The 18,696-nt window shown below is 48.7% G+C and overlaps 1 protein-coding gene across 1 annotated transcript; it reads right to left on the bottom strand.

The window, feature by feature from the left end:
- Positions 1-6,105: 6,105 nt before the first annotated feature.
- LOC103708568 (histidine protein methyltransferase 1 homolog) lies at positions 6,106-10,058 on the bottom strand. The gene is made up of 8 exons (XM_008793554.4): positions 9,857-10,058; positions 9,171-9,343; positions 8,902-8,964; positions 8,547-8,613; positions 8,342-8,442; positions 7,624-7,668; positions 6,995-7,465; positions 6,106-6,549 (listed from the first exon to the last, which is right to left on the bottom strand). Exons 2-8 carry the CDS (start codon positions 9,303-9,305, stop codon positions 6,379-6,381), a joined length of 1,053 nt encoding a protein of 350 aa, XP_008791776.1. The 5' UTR covers positions 9,306-9,343; positions 9,857-10,058; the 3' UTR covers positions 6,106-6,378.
- Between the last annotated feature and the right edge of the window lie 8,638 nt (positions 10,059-18,696).

Below are 18,696 nucleotides of genomic sequence, written 5' to 3' on the forward strand. Positions count from 1 at the left end.
CTCGCCAGCCAGATCTGATGTGCTGTGCAGGTCGCTCGAATAGCCTCCTAATATATCCGCGGCCGGGCCAACCACTGCTGCATCATCTGTAAAAACTGAAGCCTCCCACACCAAACCCCCTGCGGGAACCCTGCCCACAGCCATGCCGACCTCGCCCACGTACACTAGAAGAGCACGTGGTCGACCGACTCCTCAACACTGCATGTCCCGCACTCCGCTGGGATCCCCCAACCTCGCCTACTCAGTACTGCTCTCGTCGGAAGGCGGTCCCATGCCACCTTCCATAGGAAGAGTGCCGCCCTCGGGTGAAGCCCTGACCTCCAGATCCAAGTGTAGTCCTGCCCCGGCTCATGCTCCTGCTGGATAACACCGGCAAGGTCTCCCAGTCTGACACTGGACCGGCAAGAGGTACCCCAAACCCTGACATCAGGCCCCCCACAACCTGGCACCGGAAGGGACCGGATCCTCTCAGCTAGGTATCCTCCGAACAACTGTCGTAGCCTAGCATCATCCCATGCTGACTCTCCTGGGGCAAGAAGATCGAAGACCCGCAACCCCTCCACTGCCTCAACATCGATCATGGTCGGCCAGCACCTCAGTGGGACGGTATCCACCCATGGGTCCGCAATCACATCAATACTCCGCCCATCGCCAATCAGCCACCTGGTGTTTGCCGACACCATCAGCAAGTACCTCCCAATCTCACGCCACATGAAGGAGACTCGCCACCCTCTCCGTGCCGCCTCTGAGACCTCACGGCCATATCTGGCCGCCATCACCTGACTCCACAGCCCGTGTGGCTCTAGCAGGAATCGAGCTGCATGCCGAGCAATGAGAACCTCGCGCCGCTCCAGTAGGGACTGTACTCCGAGACCGCCCTTACTGGTGGGCCGGCAGACATACTCCCAGGCCACCAAGTGCACCCCTGACCCCCACAGGAAACATCGCAGCAGTCGCTCGACCCTCAGCAAGGTCGTCTTCGGAACCACGGTGTTGGCCATGAGGTATACTGGCATGGACCCCAACACTGATCTGATCAAGGTCAGTCTCCCCATCATAGACAGGGAAGCCGCTCTCCATCCCTCCAACCTGCTCTCCACCCGCTGCACCAGGTAGGAGCACTCTGCCACCCGCAGTCTGCGGCCTGTGATCGGAACACCCAGGTAGGTCAATGTCTCCTCCTGCTCAGGTATCTGCAGAATCCCTCGGATCTCCTGTCTGACCCTGCTCTCCGTGCTCGGGCTGAAGTGAACCGCTGACTTTTGGAAATTAACTCTCTGACCTGATGCCACGCAGTAGTCCGCCACCACCCTCCGGAGGACCCGTGCATCAGAAACCCGCGCCCTGGCCAAAAGAAGACAATCATCAGCGAAAAGTAAATGGGACAGAGGACTAGCCCCCGGGGCGGGGATATAGGCCTCCAACTCCCTGCGGGCACACACCCTCTGCAAATCACGAGACAAAATGTGAGCATAAAGGATAAACAAATAGGGTGATAGAGGGCATCCCTGACGCAGCCCCATAGTGGACTCGAAGAAAGGTGAAGGTGTGCCGTTGACCAAGATAGAAAACTTTGGCCCCCTGACACACCCCATGACCCAGCCGACCCACTGCCTATGGAAACCGTACGCCTCGAGTGCCTGCTGAAGAAATCTCCATCTAATCCTGTCGTAAGCTCTCTCCATATCCAGCTTAATAGCCATCAAGCTACGTCGCTTCGATGCTCGCTGCAGATCCCACATCATCTCCTGGGCCAGCAAAACATTATGGGAGATGTTTTTGCCAGCTATAAACGCCCCCTGCTCCTGACTGATAATGCCAGGCAGTAGGGGCTTCATCCTTCGGACCATTATTCTGGCCACAACCTTATACAAGGTTGTGCACAGACTAATGGGTCTGAAATGGCCGGGCTCCGCCGCCTCCTGACGCTTCGGAATGAGCGTGATGAAGGTAGCTTTCCAATCTTCAAGCATCATCGCCTGAGAGAAAAAGCACTGAATAGCCTCTACCACTGCTATTCGAATGATACCCCAGTACTGCCGGAAGAAGAACGGGAGGAACCCGTCCGGTCCCGGGGCCTTGTCTGGAGCCAAAGCCCAGACTGCCTCCTGAACCTCCTGTGTCGACACTGGTCGGACCAAGGCTGCATTCTCAGTATCCTTGATTCTCGCATCCATCCTCATGGGATGGTCTCTGTCGCCGGAATCCTCATCCTCCATCCATCTGTCGTGGAAGAAATCCAACAGGGCCTGACAAATGGCAGGCTCCCCTTCCACCCGATGTCCAGACCCGTCTCGTAGCGAGTGGATCGTGCTCCGCTGCCTCCGGATGATCGTAGTCCGGTGGAAGAAGCTAGTGTTGCGGTCCCCCTCACGTACCCACTGAACTCGAGATTTCTGTCGCCAGAAGATCTCGTGCTGCCGTAGTAGTGAGTGGTGGGTCGCTAGAAGCCCCCGAAGGTCAACCATGTCATCCACCGAGAGCGCACCTTCTAGGTCTTCTTTCCGCTGCAACTCAGAGATCGCAGACTCTACCCCCTCTACTCTCCGGAAGATATCGCCCACAACCTCACGGTTCCACCGCCGGAGACGCCTCTTGGCCAATTCTAGTTTGCGCGACACCCGGTGCATAGCATCTCCATGCACCGGGATGCGCCATGCCTCACGGACAATGTCCCAGGACTGGGGGTACGATAGCCAAACCTTCTCAAAGCGGAAGGGGCTATGATGACTAGGTCCCGAGGATGTGGAGATCAGCAGGGGGCAGTGGTCTGAGGCGATCCGAGGTAAGTGACTAACCCTGCAGGTAGGAAAACGGAGGATCCAGTCCGAGGACGCAAAGGCCCTATCTAGACGCTCCCAAACCCTAGCACTGCCGAGCTGATTATTGCACCAAGTAAATTGAGGTCCAGAGAACCCTAAGTCCACCAGGCCAGTGCGCGACACAAAATCGCGAAACTCCCTCCTGTCCGCTCTATCCATAAAGGCTGCCCCACCCCTCTTGTCACCCAAACTCAATATGCAGTTAAAGTCACCAACTACAACTGTCGGAAGACCCTGGGCGGTAAGGCTGGTGATCTCCTGCCAGAGGACTCTCCTGATCCTATAATCCGTGCTCGCATACACCCCACACAAAACCCACGGAGCAGCATCCGGTGCCGAGACAACCATAACTACCTGTTGGGGGCAGTTGTGGAAGACATCAAAGGTCGCCACCCCTCGCCTCCACAGTAGCAGGATACCTCCCGACAGCCCCCGAGAATCGACTGCGTATGACTCCCAGTCCCTCCCCAAGCGCCGTCTCAAACGTACAAGCCCCTCACCAGATAGCCAGGTCTCACTAATGAAGCAGATCTCCGGACAGTGGACTTGCACTAACCGTTTGAAGGAAGACATGAAGGACGGCTTGGCCGCCCTCCTACAGTTCCAGGCTAGGACCCTCATGGATCACAGTCCACGTAGTCGGCCTCTGACCCATCCTCCCCCTGGAGCGCAGGGTCAACCTCAAACGCGCTACCTGGGCCCTCCCGCTGCTCAACAGATATGACCTGCATGACTGCCGCCCTGATGCGCTGCACAGCAGTCGTGTGGTCCATGCCCCCTCCTGTCATCAGCGGTACGGCCTGACACCCCCCCGAAAGCGGCACGAGGTGGTCCCTGGCCCCACTCCCACTAGAAGCAGCCTCCCCCAGCTCATCCCCAGCCGGAGGCCGAGGGCCAAGCTCGGCCGTGCTCCTCTCCAAGTGCGAGACCGGGTGATCCCCGACCTCGCACCCTCCTGAGGCAGTCTCCTCCAGCATATCTGAGGTCGGTGGCGGAGGGCCGAACCGAAAGACCCCATCTAGGCTACTCCCAAGGCCCTCATGAATGTCCCACAGCCGCAGCTCGCTCGGCCCGCCCATGGGGCTAGCCTGGCCAGTAGCCATAGAGGTCCCCAACCCTGACTCCTGCTCCTGGCAGGGTGGGCTGTACTGGAAGGGCCCTGTGGGTGCCTCATGGGGTCCAACCAGGGTCTGTTCTTCCTGGGCCAGCAGATCCGGCTCCGTCAGAACCCCCTGGCCTAAGGCTGGCTGAGCCAGTGGGCCCCCCATACCCTGGGATTGTGTGCCCCCCAAATCCAGGGCCTGTGGGCCCGGAGCTGCCTGCGGGCCAGCCCAAGGCACGGCCTGGACCATCGCGTCCACAGCCCGCGCACCTGTGGCAGGGGCAGCCCGCGGGCCCTGTTCCCCTTGTGGACGCGTGCCCTGGTCGTGTGGCGCGGCCACGGCATGGGGCGCACCCTCGGCGCGGGGCGCGCCCCCGGCCTCAGTAGCCGGCCCGCGAGTCCGGCGCCCGGCTCGCTGGGCCCGGGCGCGCTGGGCCGGCATCCGGGCAGGCCTCGCCGCCTGCTGGGCCGCCGGCCCTAGGCCCCCGAGCGGGCCAAGGCCCGCTTGTGGCCGGGGCCTCCTTTGATTTTGGGCCCGGGCCGCAGTCGTCCCACTGGGCCCCGGGTCGGCCCGTCGAGTGACTGGGTCGACCCGCTTGCTTGGCCCCGGGTCCCCCAACCCGGCCAGGTCGACTCCTGGCTCACCGGCCAGGTCGACTCGAAGGGGCCCGAATGAAGGTTTCGTGTATAGCCCGTCACCCCCTCCGGCCTGCGGCGACCGCCGGCGCGCCACCTTCGTTGGCTTTTGCAACCGTCGATGTCCGCCGGTGAGTTCGGGTTGGGCGATTGAGGTGGCTGCCGGGCCGATGCCTGCCCCGATCCCGGGTCGGACTCGGTCTTCTCCCCCGACTGCGGCGGGCGATTCTCCCGCTGGAGTCTCCGCCGCGTCGCCACCATCCAAGGGCCGTAGACCGACCCTTGGTTCTCCTCCCCAGCAGCCGGAGGCGGCTGATCCGAGCCACCACCCGGATCCACCACTCCCGAGTGCGGCCCCCCTTTTGCTCGGTCTGTCGCCGGAGAACGGCAAGCCGCCTCCCCATGTCCCATTCGTCCACACCGGGGGCAGATCGCCAGGGCGTTTTCGAAGACGAAGGGCTGCCATCGCACCTTCGTCTTCCCTTGGATCAAAACCCCCGGTAACAGGGGTTTGGTGGCATCGACCGCCACCTTCACTCGGGCGAAACCCATCGCCGCCTGCTGCTCGGTGATCTCATCCACCGCAATCGGCCGGCCCGCCCGAGCTGCAATATGGGGAATGGTCGATGTCGACCAGTACTCCGGCAGTAGGCGGGGCAGGCGGAGCCAAATCAGAGCCGTTTTCACGGCGTCTTTCTCGGGCTCGAAGTCCGGTACCCAGGGGGACATGGCGAGGAGCTGCCCCGCCACCACCCACGGGCCCTTACCGAGGGCCCGGTCCCGGTCCTCCGTCGATCGGAATCTCAAGGCGAGGTAGTCGTCCGCGAGTGGGACGGCCACCACCTCCTGGAGTTTCGCTCGGGCGGCCACGTCCTTGGCCACCCATTCCGCCGGAACGCGGCGGCCGAAGGTACGTACCACCGCCGCCCGCCCTTCCCATGCTAGCCGAGCCGCCGCGATCGGTTCTTCCGGGAGAACCAGAACATCCGGGAAGCGGCGGCTCAGCCGCTCCACCTCAGCAGCCGTAGGCCACTGAGTCACCCACGGCCCCGGCTTCGACCAGGCGCCGGAGTTTGCCCCTCGCCCGTTCCCGTAGGTCGTACCTTTTCCTCTCGCCGGTCCCTCCGCTGGCTGCGCCCTTTTTCCGCTCGCCGGTCCCTCTGCTGGCTGCTTCCCCTTCCGATCCATGGAGATAAAGTGCCCACCTGCAAGGAAGAGACCTTTAGTTGGGAGCGGGATGCACTTCACTGAGACACCAAGCTACCCGCAGATTTTGTCGTCGATGAAACCGGTCGCACGTCGTCGATGCAAAACGGTCGCGTGGAGTCACAGTCCAGCGCACTTGTCACCACCACGGCAGTCGTGAAGCTCCTGCGCGGCCGCCGGAGACTAGCCGTTAGGCTACAGATCAACCAGAGAAAGTAGCCGTTGGCTTCTCTCTCTAGAACCAGAGTTTCTCACACTTCTCTCTCTTTCTAAAGGCTTTTTGGACATAATTTACCATTTGCCCCTTTAACATAATGCTTCTACTGCAAATCCAAAGGATGACATGGAAAAAAGATCGTCTCATATACAAATCAAACTTCAAATTAATCCTTTTGTGTACATATCAATATGAAAAAAAGAATAAAAATCTACAAAGAGGTAACATTGCAACATTTCAGCAAGCTCATGGAACAAATGATTCTGGACCTTATTATCAAATAAAATAAAAGAAGAAATTCTCCCTTGGTGGGATATACAGTGTGTAAGAATGGAAACCAAGGGGTTTGTGACGTGGGGGAATGACCTCTTTCTTGACCCCTCGAAGTAAGTTACTCACTTGAAAAAGAACTTCCAAATTTCCCTATCTGCCAATTCAGTAACCACATGGGCACCAAAAACGCCTTCCTCATCCACCAGGGCTCTCAGCTGTCGTGCTCCACCATTCGAACCAACAAAATTCTTCTTGGCAGCCACATACAACACTCCATACGGTGGTCTCAAGCACTGCATCAAAGAAATCCAGTCAGATCTTTTGCAGACAAAAGGCGCCTAAAACAAGGTCATTCTCTTCAGTGGCTTCAGCTCAATTCCAGATAATCATTATATTCAGATAGTCAATGTAACAAGCACCATGTCGTGAAGAATCATTTCTGATAGTCCAGCTAATATAATGGACTTTTTTCCTTTTATAACAACAATAAATTACATATGGAGAACCGAATCTCTGAACTATTAGGTTTGGTCCATCTGTACTACACAGTCATGTTCCTAGTTTGAATTCATTCATTGATGAACTGGAATAGGATACCAGGAAAGTTCACAAGATTTTTTGTGGTAAAGATGGGCTATACATAGTGATGTCCCATGATACCGGTAGATTCAGCAAGCAGTCCAACAGCATCTAATGTTCATAAGATCGAAAGAAAGAGAAGAAAACTCAACAGCCTACCTTTGTTATGAGGGCATATAGCTTCCGCACAGAACTCACTGAATATGGGATTTCAGTAATTAAAATAATATCATAACCACCATCCCCAGTGTTTGTCTCGTTTGCCCTCTCCCAAGCACGGCTTCCTGAAAGCTTCCTTGATCGTCTGGAAGAAGGTTCATGACCAGTGATGCTTCCATCCTGACTGCTACACCCATCCATGAAGTCATCCTCAGAGAAGCTGAGGTTTGCCCCCGGTGCTAGCTCAAATCCATCCATGTGCATCACAGAGAGGACTGTATGGAGCTCCTCCCAGTCCCCAGCATAGAAATGAATATCAGGAGACAATTGCTGCCGAGATGGGGTGAGTGGACTCTCTGGTTGGCGGCTCTGCCTGTCCCAAGCCTGCTCAAGATTTGCCAGGACATTGGGAATGGTCGTGCATCTTATAGTTTCTGCATTTGGATCCTGAAAATGCACTGTGGAAGCACCCTGTAAAAGGTCTCAAAAAGAAATAAAAATATATAAGTTTCATACAACAATAAAATGTTAGTAGGACATGCTTTGGTAACAAAAAAAAAATCCAAGGACAAGTCAAATGCCAATACTAGAAGGCAGCATAAGTTTCTAATCATTTGGATAAGGCATACCTTGAGGCAAGCAAAAATCCCAGCCAGGCCATACCCACAACCAAGCTGCAGCAATCAGCAAAATAAAACGATTTTAGAGACAGAAACTATTACGTGACAAGTTACATGATAAAGTAAGGAGCAAATATTCATTACAGAAAAGAATATTTTAACATCTTGAATTCCACTATTTAGGAAGACGAGGCCCAACATGTACAGGAAACCAAATCAATTCACAGTAGTTTCCATGAGCTCCAAAAGAAAAAACTTTTCCATTTGAAGTGCAACTTTGGACAGCAGTTCAGCACTGAAAATCAATAGCGCACAGACAAACATATGAAGAAAACAAACAAAAGAGGAAAAAAATGGTCAACGAGGATGATGTGACTATTGAGAACCAATATGCTTTATATCCAGGAGTTCAACCAGCAATGTAGTTGCTTACTATCTTGAGGAAGTTAGGTGGAAAATGCTTACCAAATTGGTTCTCAGCTGGTAGATCATGTGGATATGGATTAACAAGGGTAGCATATGTATCAATTGTAGCAATCAAAGAGCGATTGGGTTAAGATTTCCTTTGCAAAGACATATACATATGTTACACTTGCTTCTTTTTCTGGGGTGGGGGTTGTAGGGGTGGGGTAAGAAACATAAATACATACACAAAGATTTAAAAGAAATAAAAAAGATGGAAGCACCAAATACAAAATTGGAAGAACTTTTTGAAAGCAGCAGCTACCTCTAGAATCCGTTTGCCCCTGAAACTCAACTGCCCGTCACGTATCTCATGCTTAAGCGTACTTACGAGATCAATTGAACTCTCCCAGGCTTTCAGAGATCCTGAAAAACCAGAAGTTACAATGTAGAAAGTCACAATTTCTGCTGCACCAAATTAGTTATACAAGCAAACCACACAAAGCGATTCACGGCTTTGGTGCACTCACCATCAGGTCTTGACGATACCACCTCCGAACTGGAAAACCCAATCATGTCGGCCACACTAACTCTTCCCTAAAGTACAAATTAAAAACAAACAAAAGGATTAATTCTAGAAGCACCCATACAAGTTGATTGCAAATTCTCAAAAACTACCACACAATTAAGTGTTGCATCACTTTTCTCCCACAGCTTTGACCAGCCAATTACCCATGCAGGTGATCCATCAGGTTTAGGGTGGATAATGGAAAAAGACTGGCATAATTTCCCAATGGCAAAATGACCCTTAATGATGGATATAGTTTCAATGTCTGATATAAATATCACAAGTAGAATTTCAAGAAACCATTGTACAGCATGTACCTTGAAAATGTTGAGACCTTGCAAATCAACATTCTCTCCAGCATACTTGTAAGGGTGAGCATTCTGTTAGAAGGGCAAGAAACGTTTGCATTGTTATGGAAAGGATATAAAATAGTCATCTTTAAAATTCACCGACGAAGGTTCTTGATAATATTGACAGGCAAAAAATTTGCTAATCTTGGTCAAAGAAGAAACAACAGCTGAAGTTCACCTATAGATCACGGGTAACCAAGTTGGCAGAAAGACTAATTAAAAAGGGATAGCGATACCTTTGAAGGAAGAATCTCAACAGCTGGTGAAGGAAGATGCAAATCCCTTTCAGAAACTATGGAAATGCCGTAAACATTCTTGTCATGGGTCATTAATCCTGGCAAGCATTGCGCAAGCAGTGATGGTGCCCGCATTTTCTTCTTCTATTCCTTGATAATTATCACCCAAGAAACTGCCAATGCCACCAAATTAAGGTTCCAAGTTAATGAACGTATAAGCCACCAAAACAAATCAAGGATCCTTAAAGTTCAAAAAATGCCTAAAAACATAGATCTCTTTAAATTCTTGACATGCTCCCCGTAAACAACTCAGCTGAAATAAATAAATAAATAAATAAACACATAACTGAAAGCAAAACTAAAACCATAATCACCCAAAACCAAAATATGAAAACCTATCCCATCAAATTCCACGAATCATCTATATATTTTTTAAACTCGAAGTCTCCGAACCCTAGAAATTGTTCCTCCAAAGGGGGAAACAAACTCAATCTCCAGGACACACAAATGAGGGCAAACCAAACTTATAAATGAGGAAGAAATTTCAATTTTTTAACACTAGAAACCACAAATAAGATGAGAATACCGCTAATTCCTCACCAAAGACTCCATCTTTCCGATTCTCACAACAGCGAAGGAAAAAAAAAATCCCAACAAGAGTAGAAGGGGGAAATTCAAAATTGTACCCAGATCTCGAGAAGATGATGCAGATGCGTGATGCTCGGGAGAGGGAGATCGCTAGGCGCGGAGAACCTTTTCGATGGGAACCGGAACCCTAATCCGCCCCTAAGCCCTAAAGCCCGCCATGGGCCGCTGCTCGCCGAGTCAAAAGAGATCACGGCAACTCGGGAGAAGGAGAAATTTGGCGACGAAGCTTCGTTCCTACATCCGCGGCTAAAGGGTGGTTCTATATACACCCCCCTATTGCTCAGGACACCCCCAAAAATTAAAAAAAAATTAAATACTCTCTACACCCCCCCATTTGCTAAGGACACCCCTAACAAATTAAAAATTCCTAAATTACCCCCCACCCTTCCCACCCCCTCACCTAAATTGCTCTCTACACCCCCCAAACCCCCCCCACCCCGCTCTTCCCCTCCAAAACACCCGCCGGCTTCTCCCTTCCGCCCAAAAAACCTCGCCTCAAGCACCTCCCCGGCCATCTCCCGAGCAACGAGCACCTCGCCGGCAGAGGAGGAGGGGGGAGGCGGAGGAGGAGGACGGGGAGGCGGGGGGAGGCGGAGGGGGAGGTGGGGGATGGGGAGGAGGAGGAAGGAGGACGGGGAGGTGGGGGAAGAGGAGTGAGAGGAGGTGGCGGAGGAGGAGGGGGGAGGCGGAGGAGGAGGACGGGGAGGTGGAGGGGGAGGACGGGGAGGTGGAGGGGAGGAGGGGGGGGGAGGTGGGGGATGGGGAGGAGGAGGAAGGAGGACGGGGAGGTGGGGGATGGGGAGGAGGAGGAAGCGGGCGCAGGGGGGAGGGGGGGAGGAAGACGAGACGGAGGGGTGATGGGGGAGGCGGAGGAGGAGGAGGAGGAGGCGGAGGAGGAGGACGGGGAGGTGGGGGATGGGGAGGAGGAGGAGGAGGGGAGGGGTGATGGGGGAGGCGGAGGAGGACGGGGAGGTGGAGGGGGAGGACGGGGAGGAGGGGGGGAGGTGGGGATGGGGAGGAGGAGGAAGGAGGACGGGGAGGTGGGGATGGGGAGGAGGAGGAAGCGGGCGCAAGGGGGAGGGGGGAGGAAGACGAGGCGGAGGGGTGATGGGGGAGGCGGCGGAGGAGGAGGAGGAGGCGGAGGAGGAGGACGGGGAGGTGGGGGATGGGGAGGAGGAGGAGGAGGGGGAGGGGTGATGGGGGAGGCGGAGAAGGAGGAGGAGGAGGGGGAGGGGAGGAGGCGGCAGTGAGGCGGAGGAGGAGGAGGAGGAGGAGGCGGCAGTGAGGAGGAAGGGGGGTGTACTGAGAAAATTTCAAGGGCAATATGGTAATTACACTAAAGGTTAGTTTGGGTATTTTTTTTTGGTTTTTGGGGGGTGTCCTTAGCAATAGGGGGGGTGTATATAGAACCACCCGCGGCTAAAACCTCCTTCCGACGCCTGGCTTCCCATATTGCCCCGGTCTCTTTTTTTTATTTTTTTTGAGTATACTATAGTCTATAGAGAGGGGGAGCGCGAAGCTTCGACGAGTAGGTGGCCGGGCGGTGCGATTACCTCGCGCCGGAGCGTCAGAGAGATGCGGCCGCGCTGCAAAGATGGTAGCCTGATGGCCGCAATAATACTATCCGAGTTATCCGAATTCGAAACGTGCAACATTAATTAAATTAGAAGATTGGATGTCTCATGCTCGGACAGCTCGTTGGCGGATATGCTTTCCTTCCATCTGTACTAAAGTGGTGCCATATGTGATGTACTCACCTTCGGATGGAAAAAATATGAGTAAAACGGAGTCTATCCGCATCGAACATTCTTATGACGGAACAGAGGCCCAGTGAAGATTGCTACACGGAGGGTGGGCTGGTCCCTTCCTCCCCCTACCCTTTTTCTTAAAAAAAAAAAAAAAAAAAAGATGCGGCCGCGTGCGGTGGCCAACCAACCTCCTCTTTTTCTTCTTCTTCTTTTTTCTTCTTCTTCTTTTTCTCTTTTCTTCTTTTTTTTCTCTCCTTCTTTTTCTTTTTTTTTCTTCCCCTCCCTTCTCCTTCTTCTTTTCTCTCTTTCTTCTTTCTTTTTCTTCTTCTTCTCTTCTCTTCTTCTTTTTTTTTTTTTTTAACTACATCAGCTACTCACACATAATAATAGTTACGAATATAGCCTATAAAATTAAAAAAAATAGAAAATATAAAAAAGACGGTACAAAGCCGTGTCTCTTTTTCTAACTGCTTTTGGTTTTTCCGGTTGTAATGGTAACAAGCCAGGTAGGTCGGACTCAAAACTTTTCATTTTTGAGTTATTTATTTATTAGTATAAGATCAAGCTAAAGGTAATTAGACAAACATATGGTTTTGTAAAGGAAGGTGCTCCACCTACACGCATGTGTCTTCTTGTGTACTCGCTCTAAACAATAGTGTGGCAACGAGGCAAGCCTTAAAGGAAAATATTATGGTTTCACAAGTCTAACTTCCTGAACTTCCGCAAGCAGTAACGGGATATAGTCCCCTCCATAGATATCAAAATTGGACTCCCAAGGATGTCTAGTAAGCTAATCTGCTATCTGATTGGCCTCACGATAGACATGGGTTATTGTAAGAGCAAAACATAGTATGGTAATGTGTGTTTGGAAACTCAACAAAGGGTTTAGCTTTTTCTTGTTTTTTGTGTCGCTATATTATAATATTAATTTAGATTTTTATAGTTTAGATTTTTTTTGGTTAAAAAACGGTATTCATATAGTTCTCACATGAGTACAACCTGCCAAATTAAAAGAAAGAAGACGATATAGAGGGTGGGATATATCTCCAACCCTGGTCCAAACCACTCCACTCGAATGCCGGGCCACAAAGGAGGCAACCCAGTCTGCCACACTATTCGCTTCCTGATATAATTTATATTTATTATTAAGGTATAAATTTTCTAGTTATTGAATCTAAAAAAATGCATAAAACAATTGGTAGCATTCTCTTTGCTATATTGATGGATATCTATTTCTCAAATGCCATATACGAGTAAATATTACGATACCTCGTGGCAGAAGTGAAAATTTTTTTTAACCATTCATCTCAATCAAAGTAAAATAAGATCTCAATTAATTATAATATAGATTGTTTGTTAGAATTGTCAAGCCTTGAAATTTTTATTTAATGATAGAAATAAAAAATTCTGTAACCTTTCAGCTTGGTTAAAGTAAACTAAGATCTCGATTAATTATAACGTCAATTGTTTGTTAGAATCGTTGAGCCTTGAAATTTTAAAAATCCTCGAATAGATAGAAACATGGTATTAACTTAATAATTTTTTTGTGCGGTGAGGTTACATGCTAATAACCTCACTGCATAAGAAATAGATTTTATTAACTTAACGATTTTCTTGTGCAGTGAAGTTACATGCTAATATATGCCAACCTATCTGTCTTTTTCCTGAAATATTCTTATAGGGGTGGTGAGGAGTTTGTTTCAAGTTTTTCACATGAAGCGAGATGGAAACTGCTATATTTCTTATAAAAAAATTAAAAATTAGTTAATGTCTAAAGTTTGAGGGAGTAGTTGGAAGCCTAGGAATAAGCAGCTCTTGCTTGTTCCACAAGAAGAATGAGGAAGGCCACTTGTCATGGAGGAGGTTGAACCTAGTTGGCATCTATAGATTATTTAATCAACCTAGACCTCTTCTAGAAGCATTTAGAGGAATCCGAGAAGCATATGCTTCCCAAAAACATTGTTGTTCATTATTATACCTTTTCATTCACATCAAATTCTAACTCAGCTTGTCATATCAAGAAATTATATCCTACACAACGTGCACTACGTAGTAGTGTACGCACGCTTATCATCTCGTCTTGTTTCTATGGACTCCATTTATCATGCCCTCATCTCAAATTGCTGCCCGTTCTCATCTTGTCTAATGTTTTGCTGACATGGTGCACAGGATATAGGATATAATTTCTCAATCATATCCATGCAAAGTTGTTAGCCGAACGGCCATCTCTAACCTACCTCCCATATTTGGGTTCACCATATATTTTCTAATTTGAACAAGATTGAATAAAATCCACAGTAGGTATCACCATTCATTCAGCCACCTACAATTGATTAGATGGGCTTATCTGAATGGATGATGGGTGAACCAAGTATGAAGCCATAAACCAACCATGAAGCTAAAATTTGAACTCATGCTTGGACTGCAGAAGATGGGGTCTACAATGGGTCTCAGTTATCTGCTCAGTCACCAATTGTTGATTGTTAGCACCCACTGCTGATTGATAGCCATACCAATTATGGAGGATCTAAAGGACCCATTCCATGAACCGGTGATCGATCTGGGTAGAACATGAACTTGAATGAATCCCATCAATTTAGTCACCAACCATTGGTTAGGGAGACCCACTTGATCTAATGGACAAATATTGCATAATTTGACTCAAGGAGACAACAGCCAGAGAGGATCAGGACACTAGTCCAACCATGTTTCTAAAGCCTTGATACAAGGGGAGAAAGCTAAAAGTTAGAAGAAGAGAACAAGCTATTCACCACATAGACCAGGACCACTTCTTTGAAATTCCATTACCAGATTTCCTTCAGGCTTGTTACGAAGATCTCACAAGCTATATAACTTATGTTTACCTATGTTGGAAAACTATTAGCTTGCTACCATATCTTTTCTCTTGAAAAAGGTGGAAAAGGTAAAGGTTTCTATTTTATTTCTGAATTTTTAAAAATATAAGTATGTTTATTATAGTCAATTATTTTTTAAAAAAATAAATATAACAGTGGTGGTCGAAATGGTGATAGTAATGGTAAAAACAATGGAGGTCATATGTTAGTAGCGATGATGATGATGGTGATAATGGCACTGGCAACATAATGATGGGATAATAGCGGCGATGATAGTGATGGTGATGATGGCGGAAGTCATGGAAGTAGTAACAGTGCGAAGGCGACTGGACAATAGTGACAATACTTATGGTGGTGATGGTGGCTGCAAGAGCAACGGTGAAGAAAGTGGTATGGTGGCATTAGAGGTGGTAGGGACGACGATGACGACAAGCCGGGTTGAGCCTTGCCCTTGCCTGAGACTAACCCAAAATTGTTTCATACTTCAGGTCGGGCTTAGGCCTGACTTTTTGGTTTTTCAAACTCTAGGCCTGAGCCCAACTCGAGCTTATGCCTGCGTCCGGCCCAAAACCTAATCCATTGTCATAGTGTATTATCCTACTCCACCAGTCCACCCATTTCCTTCCCTCAAACTTCCTCCGCAGCTCCTCTGCCATCTCTAAAACTCTGAGGCTAAAACCCTAACCCTCATTCCCTCTCACTAAACTTTTACACCTCCGAAACCCTAGCCATGGCTGCCCTCGCTTTGTACAACAAAGGAAATTAATATATGAAACAACAGAGCAAAATTCAAGTCTTGGCACCAAGGTAACAAGTTTCATACATAAATGAGACCATAAGAGTAGAGGGGGAAAACACACACCCAACCTTAAAGTAAGGTGCAGTTAGAAAGGTGGGTGAATCTCTATGGGTCAAGATATTATACCTTGTAATGCCCATTTACATGGGAGATACAACTAATCTGAATGCAATGCAGGAAATGTTGAGACTACTCATTTGACTAAAATCAGACCAAGTGAAGGGCTCTATTTTTCAAATGGGCTCCATAACGCAGAATGCACCACTGTTTCAGCTTTCAATGGAGAAGCAACATTGTACTCATTTGCCAAGGAAGCAAATTATGCTATTTCTCTGAAGAACTTTATTGGACCAAATACCAATCACCAACTACATTGATGCACACGCCCATTGCTCCAGACTGCAATGTTGGCATTTGAGTTTAGCAAGCTACAGCTATAGACTACTGTTCCGTCCTTGCTAAAAACCAAGGCATGAGTGTGCTGACCCTGTATTGATCCCCCAGCTGGACTCAGTTACCAATTCCACTGATGCAAAACTCTTTGCCCCGAACTGCAACGATAGAAGCTGCTAAAAACAAAGGCCATGAGAGTGCTGACTCTGTATTGATTCCCCAGCTGGACTAGTTACCAATTCCACTGATGCAAAACTCTTTGCTCCGAACTGCAACGATGGAGGCACTGGGTTAAGTTGTTTGAGAAGAAGACTGCAACATCAGTCTCCAACTCTATAGGCATAAGACCATCATGTCCCCGAGGCTCCCCAAGCTGTTCGTCTAAACTGCCTTTGGCATGTGCGACGGTACAATTCTTTTGTTTCTGTTAGAGTAAGTGGCTTATATCGAGCGATACACTGGTATTCTAACAGAACAGAGTAAAGCGATGGGATATGCTTATCTTTGGGGCGATTATGAAGTGTTATATTTTATCAATGATGCTGATAAGGGTTGGGACTCTGGGGCTAGAGTTTAACTATAAATATCTTATAACTCTTGTTATTTTGAAAGAGAGTGAAATTACAGCCGTTTTGCTCCCGTGGACATAGGCACATTGCCGAACAACATAAAATCCCTATGTTTGATTCCTCTTTCTCTTTCTCTCTCAATTCTTCGTATGGTTCCGCATCATTGGATCTTGTGATTTGCGCAACAGTTTCGCAACTGCTTCATAAATGTCACGCCCTGGACCCGGATCCGTGACACGGCCGTGCTATTGCCGACTACCGCCCACAATAGCACGCAGCCTCATACCTGGGTAACAGGGTAGTCAAACCAACCAAATCTTTTCATATGAAAGCATTCTTAATACAACATGCTGGTCAGCACCCAAATACAGAGCTTCTATGTTGTTTATGTACACAAAAGTATACTTGCTTTACCCCAAAAGAAAGAAGCCCTGATACCAAATTAACGTGTTTCTGGCAGCTATCAGTGATGAGGATCTGAAAGAAAAGTAAATGAACGGATATGAGCTACACGGCTCAGTAAGTAATCATACATAATCTTACCGGATCGAACATAATGGTAACCATGTTTATGCAGGGTTTGAGAAGCTGACATGCATATTATCTCACAATTTATCATGGCAAAATATGTATGCTTGGAAAACAAAGCAGTATTTTCAGTCAAACAGAATTTTCATAAAACATAAGAATTCATGCGATTAGCATCATTTAAAGGAGATAGCGGTTTTAGCAAAATACAACATTTCATAAGGATATATTCAAAAATCCGTTGTAAAACAATGTATGCTTTGGCGAGGCACGTTCATAAATGTCACGGCCCGCCTTTGCAGGGCACGTGACTATCGGGCCTACATGAGGGGGAAACACGGGGCTCCCCTGCCAGATGTTGGCCGGTTCCGGGGCTTCACGCAAGCGTCCTTCACCCCTCACCGATTTTGCTTCTCCCCAAAACGCATCTGCAGGATTTGGAAACACCCGCCTCATATACCCAGGCTCTGAAATGAGCCTCATGATCATGCTTCAAATATCATTTTCATAAAGTATGCATATGAAACCGTGCCCCCGGCATGCCGTGGTCCATTCTCTCGGATGCTACTGCGAAGTCCATTCGGCCACTGGCGGGGCCACCTAGTCATTCTCGGCCACTAGCAAGGCCAGCGAAGTTATTCTCGGCCACTAGCAAGGCCAGCTCAGTTGCATTCGATCAGTAGCATCTTTGAGCCCATTATAATAGTGCCTCTTGGCTAGATAGTATTTCATTATACCAACTTGCATGCATGATTAAAATATCAGCATCATCATGTTGCAAACATAGCCATAGCTTCTGAGATCATGCAAGTTACTTATGCATTGTAACATATCATGCATGAAACATATATACTTAAAATAAATGCTTAGGAAACATTAATAACATGACATGATCCATAACAGGATTAGAACAGGTTACTTACTTTCTTCACAAATCATGTATACAATTCAAATTGTATGAAAAACACTGGTTCATCTTATAAAACGTAATATCAGATCTACGATAAGATTAAGGCAGATTACTTACATCAATTCGCTTTCCAAATTGCTCAAGTCTAGGTGACAAATCCTTAATCACCTAAAACAACATCATAGGGATTACATTATTCCCCATTTATTTATTATAAAATTTCTTAGTTCATCATATTATGAACTTACTTGCTTGGATCCCATCCAAGGATCTAGCCCAAGTCCAATTTACCCAATTTAGAGCCTTTGGGGCTGGATTTAAAACCAGATTAGGTCCACATGGGCTGATTGGGTTTTTAATTAAAGGATTGGGCCGCGTTTATAATTGGGTCCAACCCTTTCTAGCCAATTGGGTCCTCTGATTTGGTCGATGTGGCTCATTTGGGCCTGAGTCAGGGTTAGCCCAAGGTCAATTCGACCTTTTGTCAGTTGAATTGGGCTTGAATTGGGCCTGATTCATAATCAATTGGGTCTGCTGGATCTAATCCAGCTTAATTGGGTTCGGACCCAAATCAATCTGGGCTTAATTCGGTTCGGATTTGACCCAATTTGCAGTTTGGGCCCGTCCAGACTTAGCCCAATTTAATTGGGCTTAGATTCAAGTTTAATTGGCCTCTAGGGACCAATTGGGTCCTTTGTACTTAGCTTAATTAGAGTGGGTCCAATTTTGGGCTCGGTCTAAGGCCAGCCCGAGCCCAGTAAAATAATTCAATTTGAATTGGGTGCGGACCCAATTGAACCTGTGCTTAACCTAAATTAAGGTTAGCCCATTTTAGAATTTGGGTCCATTTGGATTTAACCCAGCTAATTAAAATTATTTGGGCCTAACGGGTTTCGGATCCGGACTCGGATCCGACCCGCTAAGCAGACCCGTTAAGGGTCTTTCTCAGGTTCTAGAGGCTTCGGCCTCTTTCGTTCGCCCCTCTCTCTTCTCTCCGGTCTCTCCGGCCCCCTTCACCTTCCACCGAAACCCTTCCCGGCCTCCTCCGCCTCCGGTCCCCTCCCGCCGCCTTCCAC

The sequence above is a fragment of the Phoenix dactylifera genome, chromosome 10, assembly GCF_009389715.1.
Source record: "Phoenix dactylifera cultivar Barhee BC4 chromosome 10, palm_55x_up_171113_PBpolish2nd_filt_p, whole genome shotgun sequence".
Classification (NCBI taxonomy): Eukaryota; Viridiplantae; Streptophyta; class Magnoliopsida; order Arecales; family Arecaceae; genus Phoenix; species Phoenix dactylifera.